The sequence below is a fragment of the Brassica napus genome, chromosome C8, assembly GCF_020379485.1.
Source record: "Brassica napus cultivar Da-Ae chromosome C8, Da-Ae, whole genome shotgun sequence".
In the NCBI taxonomy this organism is placed as follows: Eukaryota; Viridiplantae; Streptophyta; class Magnoliopsida; order Brassicales; family Brassicaceae; genus Brassica; species Brassica napus.
Genome location: NC_063451.1, coordinates 32,332,919 through 32,353,793, shown reverse-complemented (window position 1 = coordinate 32,353,793; position 20,875 = coordinate 32,332,919). Strand labels below are relative to the sequence as shown.

General features: G+C 29.9%; 3 protein-coding genes across 3 annotated transcripts; 1 reads left to right on the top strand and 2 right to left on the bottom strand.

The window, feature by feature from the left end:
• Nucleotides 1-1,470: 1,470 nt before the first annotated feature.
• LOC125591558 lies at nucleotides 1,471-2,188 on the bottom strand. Its single transcript, XM_048765964.1, has one exon. It carries the CDS (start codon nucleotides 1,986-1,988, stop codon nucleotides 1,602-1,604), a length of 387 nt encoding a protein of 128 aa, XP_048621921.1. The 5' UTR covers nucleotides 1,989-2,188; the 3' UTR covers nucleotides 1,471-1,601.
• A 12,651-nt stretch (nucleotides 2,189-14,839) lies between these two features.
• On the top strand, nucleotides 14,840-16,996 carry LOC111210106 (pentatricopeptide repeat-containing protein At3g48250, chloroplastic-like). The gene has a single exon (XM_022710463.2). It carries the CDS (start codon nucleotides 14,990-14,992, stop codon nucleotides 16,769-16,771), a length of 1,782 nt encoding a protein of 593 aa, XP_022566184.1. The 5' UTR covers nucleotides 14,840-14,989; the 3' UTR covers nucleotides 16,772-16,996.
• A 2,539-nt stretch (nucleotides 16,997-19,535) lies between these two features.
• On the bottom strand, nucleotides 19,536-20,442 carry BNACNNG09400D. The gene is made up of 2 exons (XM_048765486.1): nucleotides 20,219-20,442; nucleotides 19,536-20,134 (listed from the first exon to the last, which is right to left on the bottom strand). The coding sequence occupies exons 1-2, from the start codon at nucleotides 20,364-20,366 to the stop codon at nucleotides 19,731-19,733; spliced, it is 552 nt and encodes a 183-aa protein (XP_048621443.1). The 5' UTR covers nucleotides 20,367-20,442; the 3' UTR covers nucleotides 19,536-19,730.
• Between the last annotated feature and the right edge of the window lie 433 nt (nucleotides 20,443-20,875).

Below are 20,875 nucleotides of genomic sequence, written 5' to 3'. Positions count from 1 at the left end.
AAGGCACGCCCCTACTTATATAGCTAACCAGAACTTTCTCTCCACGTCTTCAACTTGCTCTCCAAGTCTTCCAAATACATTTAAGACAACTTTCCGTTTTCTTTAATGAAAAACTTCATCTTCAAGTAACTCTTTTATGCTTTATGGAAAACGTCCATATGTATTCAAACACATATCATCTTTCTTTTTCCAAGCTCAGCAAGCTCACGCAATTACAAAACCCAAATTTCCATTCAGCTCTATCTTCACGACGCATGTCTATACTACCTTCTGTAGCACTTCACGAACCAAAACAGAATATCTCAGCAGAATGCATTCGTAAGAGAGGATTAATAAACTCGTCCACCTTTCCTGTACGAAGCTATACTTTATTGGATGCTTTGCAAACAGACAAAGAGTTATATATTCCAAAAAAAGGACAGAGTTTGAACAAGTGTTGTTAAAACAATTGTGATAGGTATCGGTTGGGCTTCGCAACACAGAATTTGTATCATAGGCCTGTCTATTTGTATGACTAACAAAAGGTGCGTTTCAGATTTCAAAGAATCGAATTGTGATTACTATCATATGTGGATGCAATCTTGATCGTTGTGACGCTTCTTCTGTTGTGATGCTGAATTCTTGATCTTGTTAATTGAGTTCTGTGTTTTGAAATCGATCGTTGTTGACTATATTTTATGTTATGGGTCATTTAAATAAGTTCAAAGTCGATTAAAAATATTGTGTATTTCGGTTTTTAATTTGATAACCTAAAACCAAAACTGTATTGACATTCACAAACCGCTCTTTTCACAAGTAAACCCCCTAATCATATCTAAACGAACAAACAGAATTTGAGAAAGCAGAAGAAGCATCATTCTCAAAAAAAAAACAGGGTTTAAGGATAATGGTTGGAACTGGGTGGATTAAACCCGCAAATTAGTAAACCACTCAATAGAGCTGAAACAAGTAATCTCAGTGGTATAAGCAATCGACTCTATATGGATGGCAGTTAAACCTTAGATGGTCAATGGCAAATCAACCTCGTTGAAGAATTTAAAATTTAACTACTAATTACTATGTTCCTAGTTAAAGAAACTTGATGAATGTTATTAAACACGATAACTAGTTCTGCCAGAACAAAAAAGCTAAACGGATATTTCAGCACAATTTTCCATCTCTATCAATACAGTATTTTCAACAAGAACAAAAATGGCAAATGCCACTTTTTAAAATGATATCATCCAAATAGAGTTACCTGAGAACATTCAGACTTGACTTGAGCCAACAAATTTTATAGGCCACTCATGACTCATGCAACACACTTATCCTTCCAAGATCAACATACTAACGAATCAAAGCAACAAAGAAAAGTCACTAGGATACAGAACTTAAGGAGCCTATAAAAATTCTCAGCTTTGTCTGATCAAGTAACGACCTCTGACTCTGAGAAGAGACCAACACTGGGGAGGGACATTCCAAGAAAGAAAAGACACAAACTCACTTGGCTAATCCCATCATCTTAATCAAAACAAATCGTTTCTTGAGAAGTTTGAATACCATAAAGATTCAATTATTGAAGCCAAAAATAACATTGCAATAGATTAATCAAAAGAAGGCTCTTAAGATTTGCGACCTTGTTTCTTCCTGAGTTTGCGGTACTTGTGCTTGTTCATCTTCTTCTTCCTCTTCTTCTTCACACTATCCGCGTGAATCACCACCTCCTTCTCTTTCTCCTCCACCACCGTATCGGTTAGACCCGAACCATGAACCACGCTCGGGTTAAGCCCGTATCCGATTGGGAAGCTAGGGTAAAAGCGCAGAGCTTCATCGGGTTTGATTCCGGACCCGGAGAAGGCAATCACGGGATTAGTGAGAGGAAATGGAGACTCGACGTTGTTGTTGATGATGATGCAAGGCTTCTGATGTGGTATGAGATTGGGGGTAAGCTTCGGGATTGCTCTTAAACAGGATTGGTTCCTGATGAATCTTTGCATGAGATTCGCCATTGGAGATTAGAAACCCTAGAAATGATGAGGGAGGCGGCCGTCGATTGTCGTTCGTACTTGCCGTCGGATCAGTGGCTCCCTCCTCTCCCAAAACCTATTCTCTAAAATTAAATGTACCTTTTATAAAAAAATCATAAAATAATAGAGGCAAATCTTCAAAAAAAGTTAAAAATGGCTGATTGCAAGGTGTTATTTTACAACCGATAGCAAGAATCGGATATCTGGATTTTTTTGAGGTATTCGTGATCCGGTTTTTTTTTTTGTCATTCGTGATCCGATTAGTTTCGTACAAATAATTAATTATCCGATAGATTTGATCTGTAACAATCTGGATATTTGGTGTCTTGGATATGTGATTTTTTTTGGTTATTAATCGAATATCCGATTCGATCTATAAAAATAAATAAAAATCTAAAAATTGTATAAAGTAATAATATCTTATTACAATGAGATATTTACTTTTTAAATTCTATTAATTATTATAACAATTTAGTACATACATACACTGTAAAACTTATATATACTTCTTGTAATATACGTATATGTATGCATATAACGGATCAGCTTCGCTTTTAAAAATATTATTATTTGTGATGTGCTTCGTTTCTTATGGATAGTGTATGTCAGTATTTGTTTTGCTTCGTAGAGTTACTGATATCCAAATTTTTTGGTTCAAATCAAAACGAATGACGAATCAAATCAAAATTTATAAATATTTTGGATAGCCCTATGTGCTTACCCTCCACGACTAGAAGTATCAAAATGGATTAAAAAAGTGGGCAAATCGAGTCCAGACCAAACCATAAATTTTATTGGATAAAAAATTAGGTACAAAATGAATTTTTTTTTGTCCAAGGTACAAAATGAATTACTGGGTTTAAGTAAAATAGTTTGGATTGTAATGGATAATGAGTTATTCATAGCCAAGCCAATAAAAATTTATAACAAACATAAGTTCAAATCAATTATATAAACAAAAAAACAACAAAACAAAAATTCTAAACCAATTTTGCAACACCAAATTTTACTACTATCCTGCAAGGTCTCTGAGGAGATGAATCACAAACTTATTCTCATACCGATTGATTCAAAAATAAAAGAAGTTCTTTCTCGATTAACAGTGGAAAGGCAACAGGCCCGGAAGGGTTTTCAGCAAAATTTTATCATGTGTGTTAGCACATCATAGGACCAGATGTCATACGAAATATTCGCAACTTGCATCCTTAACAAAATGAGACACTCGGAATGTAGCTGATTACCGCCCTATTGCACTTTACAATACCCACTACAAAATAATTCCCAAGATCCTGACATGTCGACTGAGACCACTCCTACCGTCCCTTGTTTCTAAAACTCAGTAAGCTTTTGTAGCAAGGCATGCGATTAAAGACGACGTCCTTATTACTCATAAAATCCTTCACGTTCTTCGTACTTCAGAGGCAAAGAAGTATTGCTCAATGGTGGTAATGACATATATGAGAAAAGTGTATATATTTCAAAAACTCTAATCTGTTATTTTGATGACATTGTTTATTTGATCATCAAACATAGTATCATTGAAAAACAAATATATTTTTAAATAGTAACCATCTTAGCTTAGTTTTAAGTTAAACTAGGATAAGATCTGCGCGAGTTTATTTCTATATATTATCGATAATTTTTTTATATATTTGATAATTTTATTAATATATATACAATATTTTTTGTTGTTATTATATAATTTCTTTTCGATGGATCAGATCAATTTTTATTAAAAATGATGGATCAAAACTATAATTAATACATCATGGGTTGATCGGATTGGACATTAAACAAATTATGACATAAAAAACTTATTTTTTTCATTGAACACATTCTTGAAAAAAGTGAACAGTATTGTTTTCACAGTTGAATTAATTTAACTTTTATCTTCCATATGGTTTTGAAAGCTTTCAAATCAACCATCGAATTGATACATGTCATTTTAATGTTTTTAGTCGTATACTTAAGGAAAACTTACATTTTTGTAATTTAAAATCGTTTAAAAAAATTCAAAATATAACATATAAGAAAAATATAACATGTAAGGTGTCCTCATTTTTGTATTTAAAGTCATTTTTTTTAAATAAAAATATAACTTATAAGGTTTCCTCATTTTTGTAATTTAATGTCATTTTAAAAAATTCCAAATATAACATATAAGAAAAAATCTATTTTTTTTATTATATGGTTAATGTGATTGTTTATTTTTTTAATAATATAAAATTAAACAAAATGAAGAAGGATGCAAAAATTGTTATCAAATCTTAATTATTCATAATCATTAATTGTCATATATATGTAAATCATATTAGGTAATTTCGTAGCTTTTATTTAGGAAAAGAATATACACTTCTTATATTTTAGGTTAATATAATGTTCTCTAGAGGATATTAAACAAATTATGACATAAAAACCGTATTTTTTCTCTCGAACACATTCTTGAAAAAGTGAGCAGTATTGTTTTCACAGTTGAATTATTTTGACTTTTATCTTCCATATGGTTTTGAAAGCTTTCAAATCAACCATCGAACTGATACATGTCATTTTAATGTTTTTAGTCGTATACTTAAGGAAAACTTACATTTTTGTAATTTAAAGTCGTTTTAAAAAAATCAAAATATAACATATAAGAAAAAATATAACATATAAGAAATATATAACATATAAGATGTCCTCATTTTTGTATTTTAAAGTCGTTTTAAAAAAAATATATAACATATAAGGTTTCCTCATTTTTGTAATTTAATGTCATTTTAAAAAATTCCAAATAGAACATATAAGAAAGAATCTATTTTTTTTATTATATGGTTCATGTGATTGTTTATTTTTTTAATAATATAAAATTAAACAAAATGAAGAAGGATGCAAAAATTGTTATCAAATCTTTATTAATCATAATCATTAATTTTCATATATATGTAAATCATATTAGGTAATTTCGTAGTTTTTATTTAGGAAAAGAATATACACTTCTTATATTTTAGGTTAATATAATGTTCTCTAGTGGACATTAAACAAATTATGACATAAGAACCTTATTTTTTTCCTCGAACACATTCTTGAAAAAGTGAACAGTATTGTTTTCACAGTTGGATTATTTTGACTTTTATCTTCCATATGGTTTTGAAAGCTTTTAAATCAACCATCGAACTGATACATGTCATTTTAATGTTTTTAGTCGTATACTTAAGGAAAACTTACATTTTTGTAATTTAAAGTCGTTTTAAAAAATTCAAAATATAACATATAAGAAAAAATATAACATATAAGAAAAATATAACATATAAGGTGTCCTCATTTTTGTATTTTAAAATCGTTTTAAAAAAATAATATAACATATTAGGTTTCCTCATTTTTGTAATTTAATGTCATTTAAAAAAATTCCAAATATAAAATATAAGAAAAAAATATATTTTTTTATTATATGGTTAACGTGATTTTTTATTTTTTTAATAATATAAAATTAAACAAAATGAAGAAGGATGCAAAAATTGTTATCAAATCTTTATTATTCATAATCATTAATTGCAATATATATGTAAATCATATTAGGTAATTTCGTAGCTTTTATTTAGGGATAGAATACACACTTCTTATATTTTAGGTTAATATAATGTTCTCTAGTAGACATTAAACAAATTATGATATAAAAACCTTATTTTTTTCCTCGAACACATTCTTGAAAAAGTGAACAGTATTGTTTTCACAGTTCAATTATTTTGACTTTTATCTTCCATATGGTTTTGAAAGCTTTCAAATCAACCATCGAACTGATACATGTCATTTTAATGTTTTTAGTCGCATAAACTTACATTTTTGTAATTTAAATTCGTTTTAAAAAATTCAAAATATAACATATAAGAAAAAATATAACTTATAAGAAAAATATAACATATAAGGTGTACTCATTTTTGTATTTTAAAGTCGTTTTTTTAAAAAAAATATAACATATAAGGTTTCTTCATTTTTGTAATTTAATGTCATTTTAAAAATTCTAAATATAACATGTAAGAAAAAATCTATTTTTTTGTTATATGGTTAATGTGATTGTTTATTTTTTTTAATAATATAAAATTAAACAAAATGAAGAAGGATGCAAAAATTGTTATCAAATCTTTATTATTCATAATCATTAATTGCCATATATATGTAAATCATATTAGGTAATTTCGTAGCTTTTATTTAGGGAACGAATACACACTTCTTATATTTTAGATTAATATAATGTTCTCTAGTGGACATTAAACAAATTATGACATAAAAATCTTATTTTTTCCCTCGAATACATTCTTGAAAAAGTGAACAATATTGTTTTCACAGTTAAATTATTTTCACTTTTATCTTACATATGGTTTTGAAAGCTTTCAAATAAACCATCAAACTGATACATGTCATTTTAATATTTTTAGTCGTATACTTAAGGAAAACTTACATTTTTGTAATTTAAAGTCGTTTTAAAAAATTCAAAATATAACATATAAGAAAAAAACTAACACATAAGAAAAATATAACATATAAGGTGTCCTCATTTTTGTTTTTTAAAGTCGTTTTAAAAAAAATATATAACTTATAAGATTTCCTCATTTTTGTAATTTAAAGGCATTTTAAAAATTCAAAATATAACATAGAAGAAAAAATCTAATTTTTTATTATATGGTTAATGTGATTATTTATTTTTTTTAATAATATAAAATTAAACAAAAATGAAGAAGGATGCAGAAATTGTTATCAAATCTTTATTATTAATAATCATTAATTGTCATATATATGTAAATCATATTAGGTAATTCCGTAGCTTTTATTTAAGGAAAAAATACACACTTCTTATATTTTAGGTTAATATAATGTTCTCTAGTGGACCTTAAACAAATTATGACATAAAAACCTTATTTTTTTTCTTCCAACACATTCTTGAAAAATGTGAACAGTATTGTTTCCACAGTTAAATTATTTTGACTTTTATCTTCCATATGGTTTTGAAAACTTTCAAATCAACCATCGAATTGATACATGTCATTTTAATGTTTTTAGTCGTATACTTAAGGAAAACTTACATTTTTGTAATTTAAGTCGTTTTAAAAAATTTTAAAATATAACATATAAGAAAATTCTAATATATAAGAAAAATATAACATATAAGGTGTCCTCATTTTTGTATTTTAAAGTCGTTTAAAAAAAATATATATATAACCTATAAGGTTTCCTCATTTTTGTAATTTAAAGTCATTTAAAAAAATTCAAAATATAACATATAAGAAAAAATCTAATTTTTTTATTATATGGTTAATGTGATTGTTTAATTTTTTTTTAATAATATAAATATAAACAAAAATGAAGAAGGATGCAAAAATTGTTATCAAATCTTTATTATTTATAACCATTAATTACCATATAAATGTAAATCATATTAGGTAATTCTGTAGCTTTTATTTAAGGAAATAATAAAAATTTCTTATATTTTAGGTTAATATAATGTTCTATACTGTTATATAATTATGAAATAATGTGACACCATTAGATTAAACTATACTTTATATTAGATGCTTTAGAATTCTTTAAAATGGAATTTAGAAAGCATTTAAAGTGCCACCTAGGATTTGAGGTTTTTTTTAATTAATACAAAATTAAAGTTCTAATTTTTCAAATGCTTCCCAATTAATATATATGAGATGTATAGGGAAAAGGCAGTAGTAAATAATTCAAGAAACAAACATTCAAAAGCAAGAAATAATTTATGATTTGTATTCTCAAAAAGTTTCGTCTACTTATTATCATAATAAGATAGAACCAAACTTGATAAATAAATAAAACAATTATATATTCATGTCAAATTTTAATGGTAAAACAATCATATTATCTTTAATAATAAATAACAAAACAAAAAAAATGAACAAATCAAGCTTCTTTAATTTTCATAATTTTATTCCCCCATGTATTACTAATGAACTTCACAATGAGTTTGTAATTTCTAATCAAACTTAATAAATTCTAATCAAACTTAATAAAAGTTGCAGTTTAAAAAAATAAAATAAAAAAATAATGAAAATATTTAAATAACAAACAGTAATGCTAATGTTAAATAAGAGTAGTCTAAAATTTTCTAAACTCTAATTTAAATATTTCTAAATTCTAAATTTCTAAATGCCTTCTATGTTCACTTAATTGTTTATTCATCGAGGATAAAACCCTAGTAAAATATAAAGTTAGGAAACTCATGACACGTCTGATTTCAAATAAATCAACCTAGATTTTAAAATAGGAAAATCACATAAAAATTCAGAAAGTGTCACTTATTGACACTTTAAACTTTGAAGTTTTTTCGCTAATACTTTTAACTTTCAAAGTAAAAAGTTGACCGGTTGTATAGGTAAAAAGACGACGTTTCAGGTTCTTTTCTCAAAAAATAATTATTTAATCAATAAAATAAAATAAAATAAATTCAGAAAATTAAATAAAAATTAGAAAATTAAATGAAAATTCATAAAATTAAATAAAAAACCAAAAAAATTATATATTAAATAAAAACCAGAAAATTATATAAAAATTTAGAAAATTAAATAAAAATAACTAAAAATTGAAAAAAATTAACTAAGATTAAATTAAAATAAACAAAAACAGAATATTAATTCATAAAATTTAGATTTTTTTTAAAAAATATATCATATCATCCTTGACAATAACAATTTCTAATATATCACCAATGAAGATGATATAACATATCATGTATCATCTAACGAAAGCTATTTATAAATTCTTACCAATCATTTTTAAAATTTGGTAACATGCTTTATAACAACTAATCAAACATGTATCAACTTTTTTTTTTTGTAACATCTACCCAATTTATATCATTTAGCGGCTACAACAGTTTGATAACATATAAGCAAACACATGTATCACCTCACAATACCTAATGTATATTAACTAACCAAATATTTCACTACAAGAAAACAACTTGTTTCCTATGGTCGATTTCGTTGGAAATCAGCCAGAATAAGCTATTTCCGACGAAAAAAATTGTCGGTTCTATCTCCTCGGGAAAAAACTTTTCGTCGGGATTTCTAACGAATTTCCGACGGATAAATTTTCGACGAAACTCCGCCAGAGTAATTTTAGACGAAATCAATTAAAATAAATATTTTAGTTCTCTATATAGATAAAATAAAATTTAAAACTAGAATTTTTTTTTTCTAATATAATTATTTTTAAAATCGTTTATTATAGAATTTTTATAAAATTTTAAAAACATAAAACGTTTAATAAATTAAAATTATTTTTAGAAAAAGTGAAAACGTTTTTATATATTTTAAAAACTTTTTGTAATTGAAACCGTTTTCTAAAAACTGAAAAAAGGTTTTAATTAAATCTAAAAATAAATAGAAAAAAATGAAAACGTTAATATATATTTTTTAAAAATTTGTAATTGAAACCTTTTTCTAAAAATTGAAAAAAAAGGGTTTCAATTAAATCTAAAAACAGAAAAATGTTTCATAAATTGAAAACATTTTTTAAAAGTGAAATTGTTTAAAAAAAAATTTAAAAAACATAAGAGAAATTGCCACAAATACCACATTCATAGTACCTCCTTTTATGTTTACACTAATCACTTTTACCTTCACTTTTAATGAAGGATAAAAGACACTTATACCCCTAGGGTTAAGTAATCTACACTTAGGGTTTAGAGTTGAGGGGTGTGTAGGGTTTTTGAAATATGAAATTTAAGTTTCTAATAAATATATAAATATATACTGAAGAAATTAAAAAAAAAATTAATAAATAGTTTCAAACATAATTTTCGATTTTCAAAAGAAAATTTGAAAAAAAAAAATTCAAACATAATTCGAAAAGTTCGAATTTGAAAAAGTATAATATGAAAACATAAAAAAATTATTATTTTCTAATTTAAATAATTATTTATTATATATATAAAGAACAAGAGTATAAGAGTCTTTTGCCACTTAATGAAAAATATATTTTTGAAAATGTCCCTTTAGTGATGGTAAAGATGAAAAGTGGTACCATGAAAGTGGTAAACATTAAATTTCCCCATTTGTTTTCTTTTTTTTATGATTAAAGCATTTTGACGAATTGATGTCGTCGAAAATCCGTCGAACTTTTTTTATTTTGGTGCTTCACGAAAAATTAGGCGGTTCAATTTCCGACGAATATACCATTTTTCGGAAATTCGTCAGAATATATAATTTTCGTCGGAAATTCGTCGGAATATACCATTTTCGTCATATTCGTTGGAAGTTATTAGTCAAAAATTCGTCAGAAGTTTCCTATGATTCGATAAAATACGTATTAGGGTTTCGAAACATAGCAAAAATAGACCGATAATAGCCATTGAAACAAATTTGATGATTTTTAAAGGTTTATTATCTTCAAAATGTTTGAATACACTTGAAACACACACAAATTCAAGATTTTATGATGGGTCACCGTAAACTATTTTCTTAAGTATATAAGTGTTAATGAGAAAAGTTATGTATCCGTCGATGCATCCATCGCGAGAATATATATATATAGCTTTAAATAATTGAGGTATTATTAATCCACATCATATTTATCACTTAATATATGTCAAGGTGATCTTGTAGGTATCCGGTTTTAACATTTATTTTAAATATTTCATATCTAAAACTCAAATATAATCTGACGAATTAGCTACTAAAATTTTACCATTCGTCAAAATTTCGTCGAAAATATCCTAGGAATAAATTCGTCGGTAGTTCTTCTGAAATTTCAGACGAATTTCCTTCAAAATTTCATCAGAAATTTCCGACAAATTTCTAACAAAAACCTAAACCCCAAATCTATACCCTAAATCGTTTAATTTTCCTCGGCAATCGTTGGTATTTCGTCGATTATTTCCAACGAAAGAATATTTATCAGAAAGTCCTAGGATATTTCCGACGAATGGTAAAATTGTATATTTCTCGGAAATTCTTCAGAAATTTCCGATGAATATCTTTTCCGTCAAAAATTCAGTCAGGAATTACTATGTTTTCTTGTAGTGTTTATCAGCTAACAACAACATAATTTGTTACATAATAGCTACAACTAACTTTAGTTGAAATTTGTGAGATTCATGTTGTCGTATCAGTCTCTCTGGTATGCAAATTAATCGCTTTGAACCTCCATGTTGTTCTCAAATTTTAGCAGACCGCTGGAGCGATTAAATAAATGAACACGTTGAGAGAGACGTACACACTAGAGCTATACACTGAGTTGGATGGAGCATATCTAGCAAAAAAAGATTCACGGCGGTGAAATGTCTGGTGATGATCGTTGTCACGGTATCGTGAGGCTTGCCTACTGTTTCGATAATGATGATTTTTTTTTCAGCTGCGGTTCTGGAGAAGCTATAAGAGACAACGACAATAGCAAAAGAGAGGAGACACGAGGCAATGGTGGATTAAATTTTGCTTATGGTTAAGAAAGATGAAGATGAATTCATTAGAGGAAAAAAAAGTGAAATGATGCTGAGAATTTAAGGGGAATCGTAGGAGAAGAGAAAATGGGAGAGAGAGGAAATAGAACGTGGATGAAAGGTAAAACTGGATTATAAAATTGTCCAGAATACCAAAAACAGTGAAATGATATTTTCTTAATTATGGTTTTTGTGTGTGTATATGAGATCTAAATTCTATATATAAAATATATAAATATATAAGTGATTAATTTATGATTTTAATGAGATCATATAATTTTGTAAAAGATTATTATCTTATTATTTTATCGGTTTGTGTCATATTTTGAACAAGTCCAATTTGGAACCGAAGAATTTTATTAATTTATAGTGTTTATTAATTTATTGAGTATTAATTTATATAGTTTCTACTGTACGTGGATGTTATTGGGATGATTTTCTGTGTTTTGGAGTACGAATGCTTCTAATTCTAAAACATGAGTATCAATATAAAGTGAGAGGGAACTGAATATGCTTGTTACTGAATATGCTTGTAAGCTTGTTCTACAAACAATGAATTTTATGAGCTCATCACTTGACTTTCTAAATTAGCCTACTTACTCAAGAACTCAAATCACAAACATCTCTTTGCTAGTATATAGTTTCAACTTTCAAAAGAGTAAACATGTTTATTACACATAAAACATAATAAAGTTGCTATATATAATGACTTGGTCACGTAGTAGATGATGCAATGGCGTAAAGAGGGAACATGCGATGAATCACAGTACCGGTTGATTCAGCGACATTGGTTTTAACTTCTGTAGATTCAGCCGGTAATCTCCAATTAAGTTGATGCACTAAGTTAGCCAAAACAAACTCATTCAACACTGCTGCAAATGATATTGCTGGACTAATCTACCAACTAAGTTAATTTGTAGTTGGAAGCCTCCGTAGTCAAGTGGTTTGACTAAGGGTTCATTAATGCTTCTACACCAGGAGGTCTTGGTTTCGAATCCCAGCAAAGGCGAATTATGCAGATTTATGGAGAAAAAACATATAGGAAATCTTCGGCATGGCGCAATGAGTACCGTCAGACATGGATCTCATAGGACGGCTGAGAATGATGCAGTCAGATGTAAATCCTCATAAGACAGGTAGAATTGCCGGCTGTAGAATCGTCTTGTAATATTTCTCAAAAAAGAAGAAGTTAATTTGTCGTCACGTGTGAAACTGTGATTATGTTATACTTTTATTACATATCCATTTACTTGTAGTTGTTATTTAAAATGTATTATGAATGTAGGTTCTCTAATGTCTGGTGCAAATTATGAAATTGTTACAATTATCATAGGAAATTATCTGCTTAATTTGTTTTATCGACCATAAAATGAATTTCATTTATATAATTCTAGTATTTATAAAACTATTACAATTATATATAAAATTAGCTGTTTTGTTTCGTTAACCACAGAGTGACAGAGATAAAAGATGATTTCAGTTTATATTAATTTAGTATTTTAACATTTATTCTATGACATGAAAATTTTGAATTATTTCACAAAATGTCTAGTTATGATTTTCTTTCTTGTACCTTCACTCTCCAGTCTTGTATATATTAATCGAGGGTCATTTAAAAAGTTGCAACCTTAAGTTTATACTAGTTAAAAATAGACTTTGTTTAATTGTCATTTAGGGGGGTTTATTGGAACCAGAATTTGGAAAGAGTTTAGTGATTTTAGAAGTTGACAGATTTTTAAAAGTTTAGTAGATTTCACAAATGTTTCCTAATTTCTATCAAATATTTTGTATTGATTTCTATAGATTATTATTGATTATTAAGAATTTGCACAATATAGTTTTTCAAAAAGTTTTTTCTTCTGAGGTACAAAAAAAGTTGTTGAAATTTTCAACAATGAATTTCGATGAGACACTATTATATTATCGTTTGGTGTGTTTACATAGACAATTGCGTTTTATGGTATTGGTTATTTGTGTTATGCATAGTTTGTTCTTAATTATGTTGTGAAAATAATCATTTTTTATCTTCATACTAGATGACATATTTTTAACAGTCTTGTTTTCATTGACATTTTTTTTGAGACACCACTCTTACAAACGAAAAATTATGCTAGAAAACACCAAATACGAAACTTACCGACAAAGAGATCTTCTGAAAATCACATGTCAGACAAGAAAAATATCATAAAGTGTGGGAATGTATTTATTAGTACACAGATTTCAGAAATCTTATGAGTAGGCATGTTATTTTCAAAGTCTAGCTTATGAGTAAAAATATAAAGAATTTAGTTCCCAATAACCATAGAACTTAATACAATAGCAAAATCAATAAAAACTAAACATTTTGAATAACAAAGGATTTGAATAAAATTTAAAAGTCTTTAAACCAATAACAATGGATTTTGGAAAGACTTTTAAAATCCATAAACCAATAACCATCAATTCTTAAAATTTTATAATTCTTTAAAAATTCTTAAACCAATAACCCCCACTTAATTATGATGACAATTTAGCTTACGTGGCAGTTTTAGAATCAATTGAAAAAATATTAGTCCAAATCTAATTATTAGGGAACATTATATTAACCCAAAATATAAGAATCGTGTATTATTTCCTTAAATAAAAGCTACAAAAATACCTAATATGATTAACATATATATGACAATTAATGACTATGAATAATAAAGATTTGATAACAATTTTTGCATCATTCTTCATTTTTGTTTAATTTTATATTATTAAAAAAATTAAACAATCACATTAACCATATAATAAAAAAATTAGTTTTTTTCTTATATGTTATATTTTGAGTTATTTAAAATGACTTTAAATTACAAAAAAATAAAGAAACCGTATATGATATATTTTAAATTTTTTAAAACGAATTTAAATTACAGAAAATGAGGAAATATTATATTTTATATTTTTCGTATATGTTAGATTTTTTCTTATATGTTATATTTTGAGTTTTTTAAAACAAATTTAAATTACAAAATATAACTTTTCCTTAAGAATACGACTAAAAGCACTAAAATGACTTGTATCAGTTCGATGGTTGATCTGAAACCTTTCAAAACTATATGGAAGATAAGTGTCAAAATAATTCAACTGTGGAAACAATACATTCACTGTTTTCAAGAATGTGTTCGGTGGAAAAAAATAAAAATTTTGTGTTATAATTTGTTTAATGTCCAATCCGATCAACCCATAATATATTAATTATAGTTTAGGTTCACAATTTTTGATAAAAATTGATCTGGTCCATCGGAAAAAAATTATATAATAACAATAAAAAAACAGTATATATGCATAAATAAAATGATCAAATATATAAAAACATTATCAGTAATATATACAAATAAACTCGGCCTCTTGGCCATCTTGTTAGTAAGCGAATCCTAGAGAAGACGGAACAAATGGGCTTTTGACTTAAAATATCTTCAGATAAAACGCAGAGTTTAGGAGGCTGTTAAACCCCCGTGAAAATGTATTATTACTTAAACCCTACTGCACGTTTTCGTCTTCCTCTTGTTCAGACATAGTAGCCATGTACAAATCAAAGGCAGTCCTGTCTTCTCTTCGAAACGCTTACTCAAAGACTTCGAACCGTTCCTATCTAAGCCGAGTTCAGGTGGGTTTTTCTTCGTCCATCAATTCTCCGTGGCAATTCCGCTCCTTTTCCTCAAAACCAGAGTCTATGCTTCAGTTAGTCCTCGAAAGCGATTGGTCTAAAGAAGTAGTGGAAGGACTGAGAAAACCAGACACGCGTCTAACCCACGAGACTGCAATCTACGTTCTAAGGAAACTAGCTAAGCACCCAGAGAAAGCTTATTCCTTTCTCGACTGGGTCATCAGAGAATCAGATCTTACTCCAAGTTCTCCACTTTACAGCACGATGCTGAGGATGATACTAGTGCAGCAGAGACCCATGGAAAGGTTTCGGACGACTCTTACGGATATGAAACAAGGAGGGTTTTGTCTGGACGAGGAAACGTACAAGACTATCTATACTTTGCTTAACAGAGAGAGCTACAAAGACGCTAAGGCTTTAGCTTGGTTCTATAATGATAACGCAATGTATGTTGTTGCAGACAATGTTTCTGCTTCTGTTTCGAAACAGGATTGGGGTTGTGAAGTTGAGAGGCAGCTTCAGGGTATGAAACTCCCTTTGTCTGATCATAACTTCGTTATCCGAGTGTTGAACGGACTAAAGGAACATCCTCTGAAAGCTTTTTCATTTCTCCGTTGGGTCGGTGGTTGTTACAAACACAGTACCGTTACTTATAACGCAGCCTTGAGGGTTCTGGCAAGGCCTAGCTCGGTCGCAGAGTTTTGGAGTGTTGTCGATGAGATGAAGGAGGCAGGGCACGAGGTTGATTTCGACACTTACATAAAAGTATCAAGACAGTTTCAGAAGTCTAGAATGATGATTGAGGCGGTGAAGCTTTACGAGTTTATGACGGATGGTCCGTTCAAGCCATCCGTTGAAGATTGTAGTCTTTTCTTGAAGTCTTTATCAGCTGGTCCCAGTCCGGATTTGGATCTGGTGTATCGGGTTTCGAGGAAGTATGAATCAACTGGGAAGCCTCTCTCGAAGGCTGTTTATGATGGAATCCACAGGTACTTAACCAGTGTATCTAGGTTTGACGAAGCGGGAGATACCATGAAGGCTATGAGAGATGCTGGTTATGAGCCGGATAACATCACTTACAGCCAACTCGTGTTTGGTCTTTGTAAAGCTAAGAGATTAGAAGAAGCGTGTGGTATCCTGGATCAGATGGAAGCGGATGGATTGTTTCCCGATGTAAAAACTTGGACTGTTCTGATCCAAGGGTACTTCAAGAACAATGAGGTTGATAAGGCTTTTGCGTGTTTCGAGAATATTCTGGAGAAAGGGTTGGTTATCGACTCTGGATTGCTTGATGTCATGGTAGGTATGTTTCTTAGCCAAAACAGGATCGAGGAGGCGTGCAAGTTCCTAAAGGAGAAGGTGAAAAATGCTAATGTGAAGCCTTGGAGAACTACTTACAAGGGTGTTATAGACAAGCTGCATGAAATCAACAAGGGTGAAGAGGCGTTAGATCTTGTACAGATGATGAAGAAGCAAAATCACCATGCTCGTGCAAAAAAGCCTTTTGATGGGACTGCTGTGAATGTTGCTAAGATGGAAGTGCGAAGGTCAGAGAATTATTCTCCTTCAATGTCTGATCTTATTGATGCTTTCTGGGGACTTCCTGGTTTGAAGCATCTTGTCCTCACCATTGTGAAACAGACTCGAAAAGACGTCTCGGTGATGTTTGAGGTAGATATTCAAACCTCTCCCCAGTGAAAGAAGATTCGTTAACAGTTTCTTCTAGATTTTATGTCCAATTCCTCTCTTCTTCCTGCTGCACTGGCCACAGGCTTTGTCTATGGGAATGAAGGATGTTGTGGATTGTTCATAAGCAGTTTGCATTTTTTCAAACAATTCTCTTTCTTGTTTATTTTTTTCATTCCCGAAATAAATTTACAAATTTCACTTTGAGAATGCAGTTATGAGAATTTCTTCACCTCACATGTATTATTTTCTTAATTCATCTATAATAGATGTGCTGAATACAAAGTTTTGCTCAAATCCTGGTTGATAATTAGGACCTAATATATTTAATTATAAGTATTAAATCCAGGACATATGGTAAGTACTTGAGAGCAAATGAGCAGTTTTCTCTTTTCTTTCATCTCTATCCAGGATCACTGATATAAGTTTTTGATTGCTACTAAGCTATATGGATCGAGAACAATTTTTGAAAAGGATGATCTCTGTGTATTGTCTCTCTGATGTTTTATAGTTGGAGATTTTGTTTCTTGATATAGAATGGAAATTCACATAGATTATTGAGAAAAAATTATATTTTTCTCAAATACAAAAGTGAATTTTAGAGGACAGGAAAAATTAAAAAAAAAAACTATTATCCGAAGACTAAACTTCCCCACCTGTCTGGATTGGAAACGGGCCATGTGAGGTTTGTTGCTGATATATGATAAGATTACGTGTATCTTCCTCACACATGGGACTGTCTGTCTGATTAATAGCTGACAGAAGAAAGCTCACACAGAGACATCATTATACTAATATTCACTTTATTTATCAGACAAGAGTTTTGGTCTCTTTCCCAATATTTTTCTGCGGTTGCATTAGCACATTGGAAAAAAGAAATACATTTTGTGAAAAAATGTTTTCCATATACACATTATGTGTGATCTTTTTATGTAAGCAAACACATTATCAATAATGTATTTGAAGCAATCCTGATCTTAATAATCGGCCACCACTCTATGTTTTCAGGTGGCCGGATCAAGTGAAAGTGTTTAACCTTTGATGGATTAGGATCCAGTTGTGGTGGCCACGATAATCAAAACATCTGATGCTACAAACAAAACTGGAAAAAAAAATCATATTTATTTTTAACATTATACTAAACAGACAATCCAGCACTTATGCACCATTTTTACGGCAAACTAACACGAGAGAATGAAGACTCCGGAAGAAGAAAATAAGCAAATGAAGATTCAGAAAATGATGCAAAAGAAGCAACTTTTGACATGGAAGCAGCTTATTTGATGATGACGGCATTTTCAGGTACGTATCTAATCTTGTATGTTATAGCGACCGTGATGCTGACGCTTCACCAGTTTATTCGCACCAAAGTTAGATGTGTGTCCACGGTCCACTTTGGCCTTACCATTTTCTTTTCCCCTAAGAAAAAAATTACATGAAAAGGATTAGATGAATAGCTTAGTGATTATGACTTTTGTCTGTTAATTAGATCACGATTTCGGGTAAAACGAATTCGTCAAGAAATGGTCCAATCAAACTTTATACACAACACTAAAAAAATAAATTGTTCTCTTAAAAAAAAAAAAAATGCATTGCCATGAAGAAGATTGCATTCCTATTTGTTATTAAGAAACGATTCAAAGTGTAGAAAGATCATTAATTAGAAATCCAAACTTTAAAAATTAATAACAAGGACAAGATTGTTCTTCTTTTGTAGCCTCAGTTTACAGTAATGTTTGTGGTTTATTTTTTTTGTTCCCACAAATTGTTTGCAACTTGGCAATTCGCATTATTCTATTTTTGACCAAAACTTTGCGTAATTCTTTTCACGTATTGTATGCGTTATTCTTTTCACTTATTGTGTACTAACTAACATTATATTACGAACATGTGCAAGTTGGTCAACAACAATTCCTACGTTTTGGTCCGTCAAAATTTTATTCCGTAGATAGTACAACATCTAGTTCATTTAGTCAAGTAAAGAGACTGACTTTAAAAAACAAGAGGGCTTGATTGGAAAAATACAGTAACTAGTTTTTTTTTGGTGAAATAAAGGACTGTTACAATTTGCTGACAAAAAAAAGACTGTTTCACATTAGTATTTTAAAAAAATTACTTTGGGTATCCTTGGATTCAATTCAGCTCAAGTTTGAATTGTGTATGTCAAACTCTCAAATTGTTGGTCAAATTGTTTAAAAGCATCTCCAATATATTATTCTATTTTAATTCCAAAATAGAACAACATTAAAATAGAATAGGGTTGGAAATACCTCAACAATGAGATTCATTGGTTTTGGTCATCCGAATTCGGGTGTTCAAACAAAAAAAAGTTAGAAAAAGCTAAGTAACTAATTCTCAGTTCCTTTTTTCCTTAAATAGCGGCTAGTTTGTTTATAAGTTCTGCAATTGATATTTGGATGTATCCCCTAATAGTTTTGCCTTTGAAAAAAGTGTAACGGAATTGACAAGAAAATTAATTATCCTACGCCATTCTGACTAGACATGGATGAAACATGACAAATACCAAATTAATTTACAAAAGAACATTAACTTATAAACAAAAAACAAAGAAAACTATGCAGAGAGAAAGAACAAACCTCAGTGTCACTGAGTCACAGTCTAACAGGCATACATACACGTGTGAAGAAAGACATCCACTGATCCACAAAACACACACATTTACTCGCGTCCGAGATTGACACGTTTCACAACTAGAACGGTCGCAACGTACCACGTATTGAAAAAAAAAACTAACGTTGTACGTTTCCCAGATATCTTAACAAGAAAGCTAACGGAAGATTAAAAAACTCCCGTCTTCTTCTCCGGTTCACCCGAATGATGTTTCCGACTACAAACTTTAGTTATTCCTTAATTTCTCATAACAACCATCACATCAACGACCATATAAACTTCTGTTTTTTTTTCCAAAATTATTTATTATTTAGTCTATTCGATTTGACGACCGTCAGCGTCAATGCCAAATGAGATTGGAGTCTATGTTCTGCACACGGCATTTACAGCAACGCGAATATTCCTCCGCTCGCTTACGGAATATTCCGCTCTGGAGATTCTCCATCTGATAACGAGATAGTGGAAACCTTCTATACGCCGGCGGAGGCGAAGGAGAAGCGACGACGGAGAAAGGAGATATCGGTGACACATCGCCGCCGCCGCCGCTCGATGGTGGCGATACATGCTTAGGAGTAGATAAAACCGCTCGAATCTTGCCTCCGTAGACGCGATTGTATTCCTCTACTATGTTCGTGAGATCTTCGTCTGACTTAACGGAGATCAGTGTCTCGAGATCTCCGTCTGGTAACTGGCACTTTAGATCAACGGCGTATCCACAGAACTCCTCCAATTTCACCATTAGCTCTGAGAAAAACAAAAAAAAAAAACACAAATCAATTTCACTTTCTTCTTAGAAAAATTGAAATCGGGAATTTTTTTTTAACGGACCTGAGAAAGAGATGGAATCAACAACGGAGAGGACTCTGGTGAAACCGCCGACGTAACGGAGCTTCCCGTCGATAGAGCGAGGAAGTATTCTACCGCCGTAACTACAGAGAAACTTGAGGCTGCTTTCGCTCTTCTTCGTTGTCACCATTCTTAGGGTCTGAGAGTATTATTTTGGAGGGGAGGAGATTTGGGAGTGGTGTTGTATCCTTAAACCGAGATTTGTGTGGGTCGAAGGGAGTCTATTTATAAGAAGGAATTGACGTCACTGTGGGACCCCAAGAAGAAATATTCGTTCATCACAGGGGTTGTTTTGGACAATTCTCTGATCGAATATTCTTGTTTTTGTTTCCTTTCATTGTATTAAGCAAATATATCGATTTGGTGTAATTTTAAAATGGCTTTTATTATTAATTAATGTCCGACACCTTTCCTTCAAACTCAAATCTTTCCATGTGAATGAATCATTTGTGTGTTTTAGTTACGGAATAAATATTTAATTTCATTGTGTTTTTAGTTATGGAATAGAGATTTAATTTCAGCAATCGACTGCCTCTAATCAATTTTTTTATACTTTCATAGAATCTTCTTCTTTTGCAATGCCCAACAATATAAGTAAGAAGCTTAACTTCAGATTGCTCCAATAATTTAGTTTCAGCA

What these genes read in the sequence shown, in the direction of transcription:
- LOC125591558 (XM_048765964.1), bottom strand. Translation starts at nt 1,988, where the DNA reads ATGGCGAATCTCATGCAAAGATTCATCAGGAACCAATCCTGTTTAAGA.
- LOC111210106 (XM_022710463.2), top strand. Translation starts at nt 14,990, where the DNA reads ATGTACAAATCAAAGGCAGTCCTGTCTTCTCTTCGAAACGCTTACTCA.
- BNACNNG09400D (XM_048765486.1), bottom strand. Translation starts at nt 20,366, where the DNA reads ATGGTGACAACGAAGAAGAGCGAAAGCAGCCTCAAGTTTCTCTGTAGT. An exon ending in TGATTCCATCTCTTTCTCAG is followed by an intron (nt 20,135 to 20,218) that starts GTCCGTTAAAAA and finishes TGTTTTTCTCAG; the next exon opens with AGCTAATGGTGAAATTGGAG.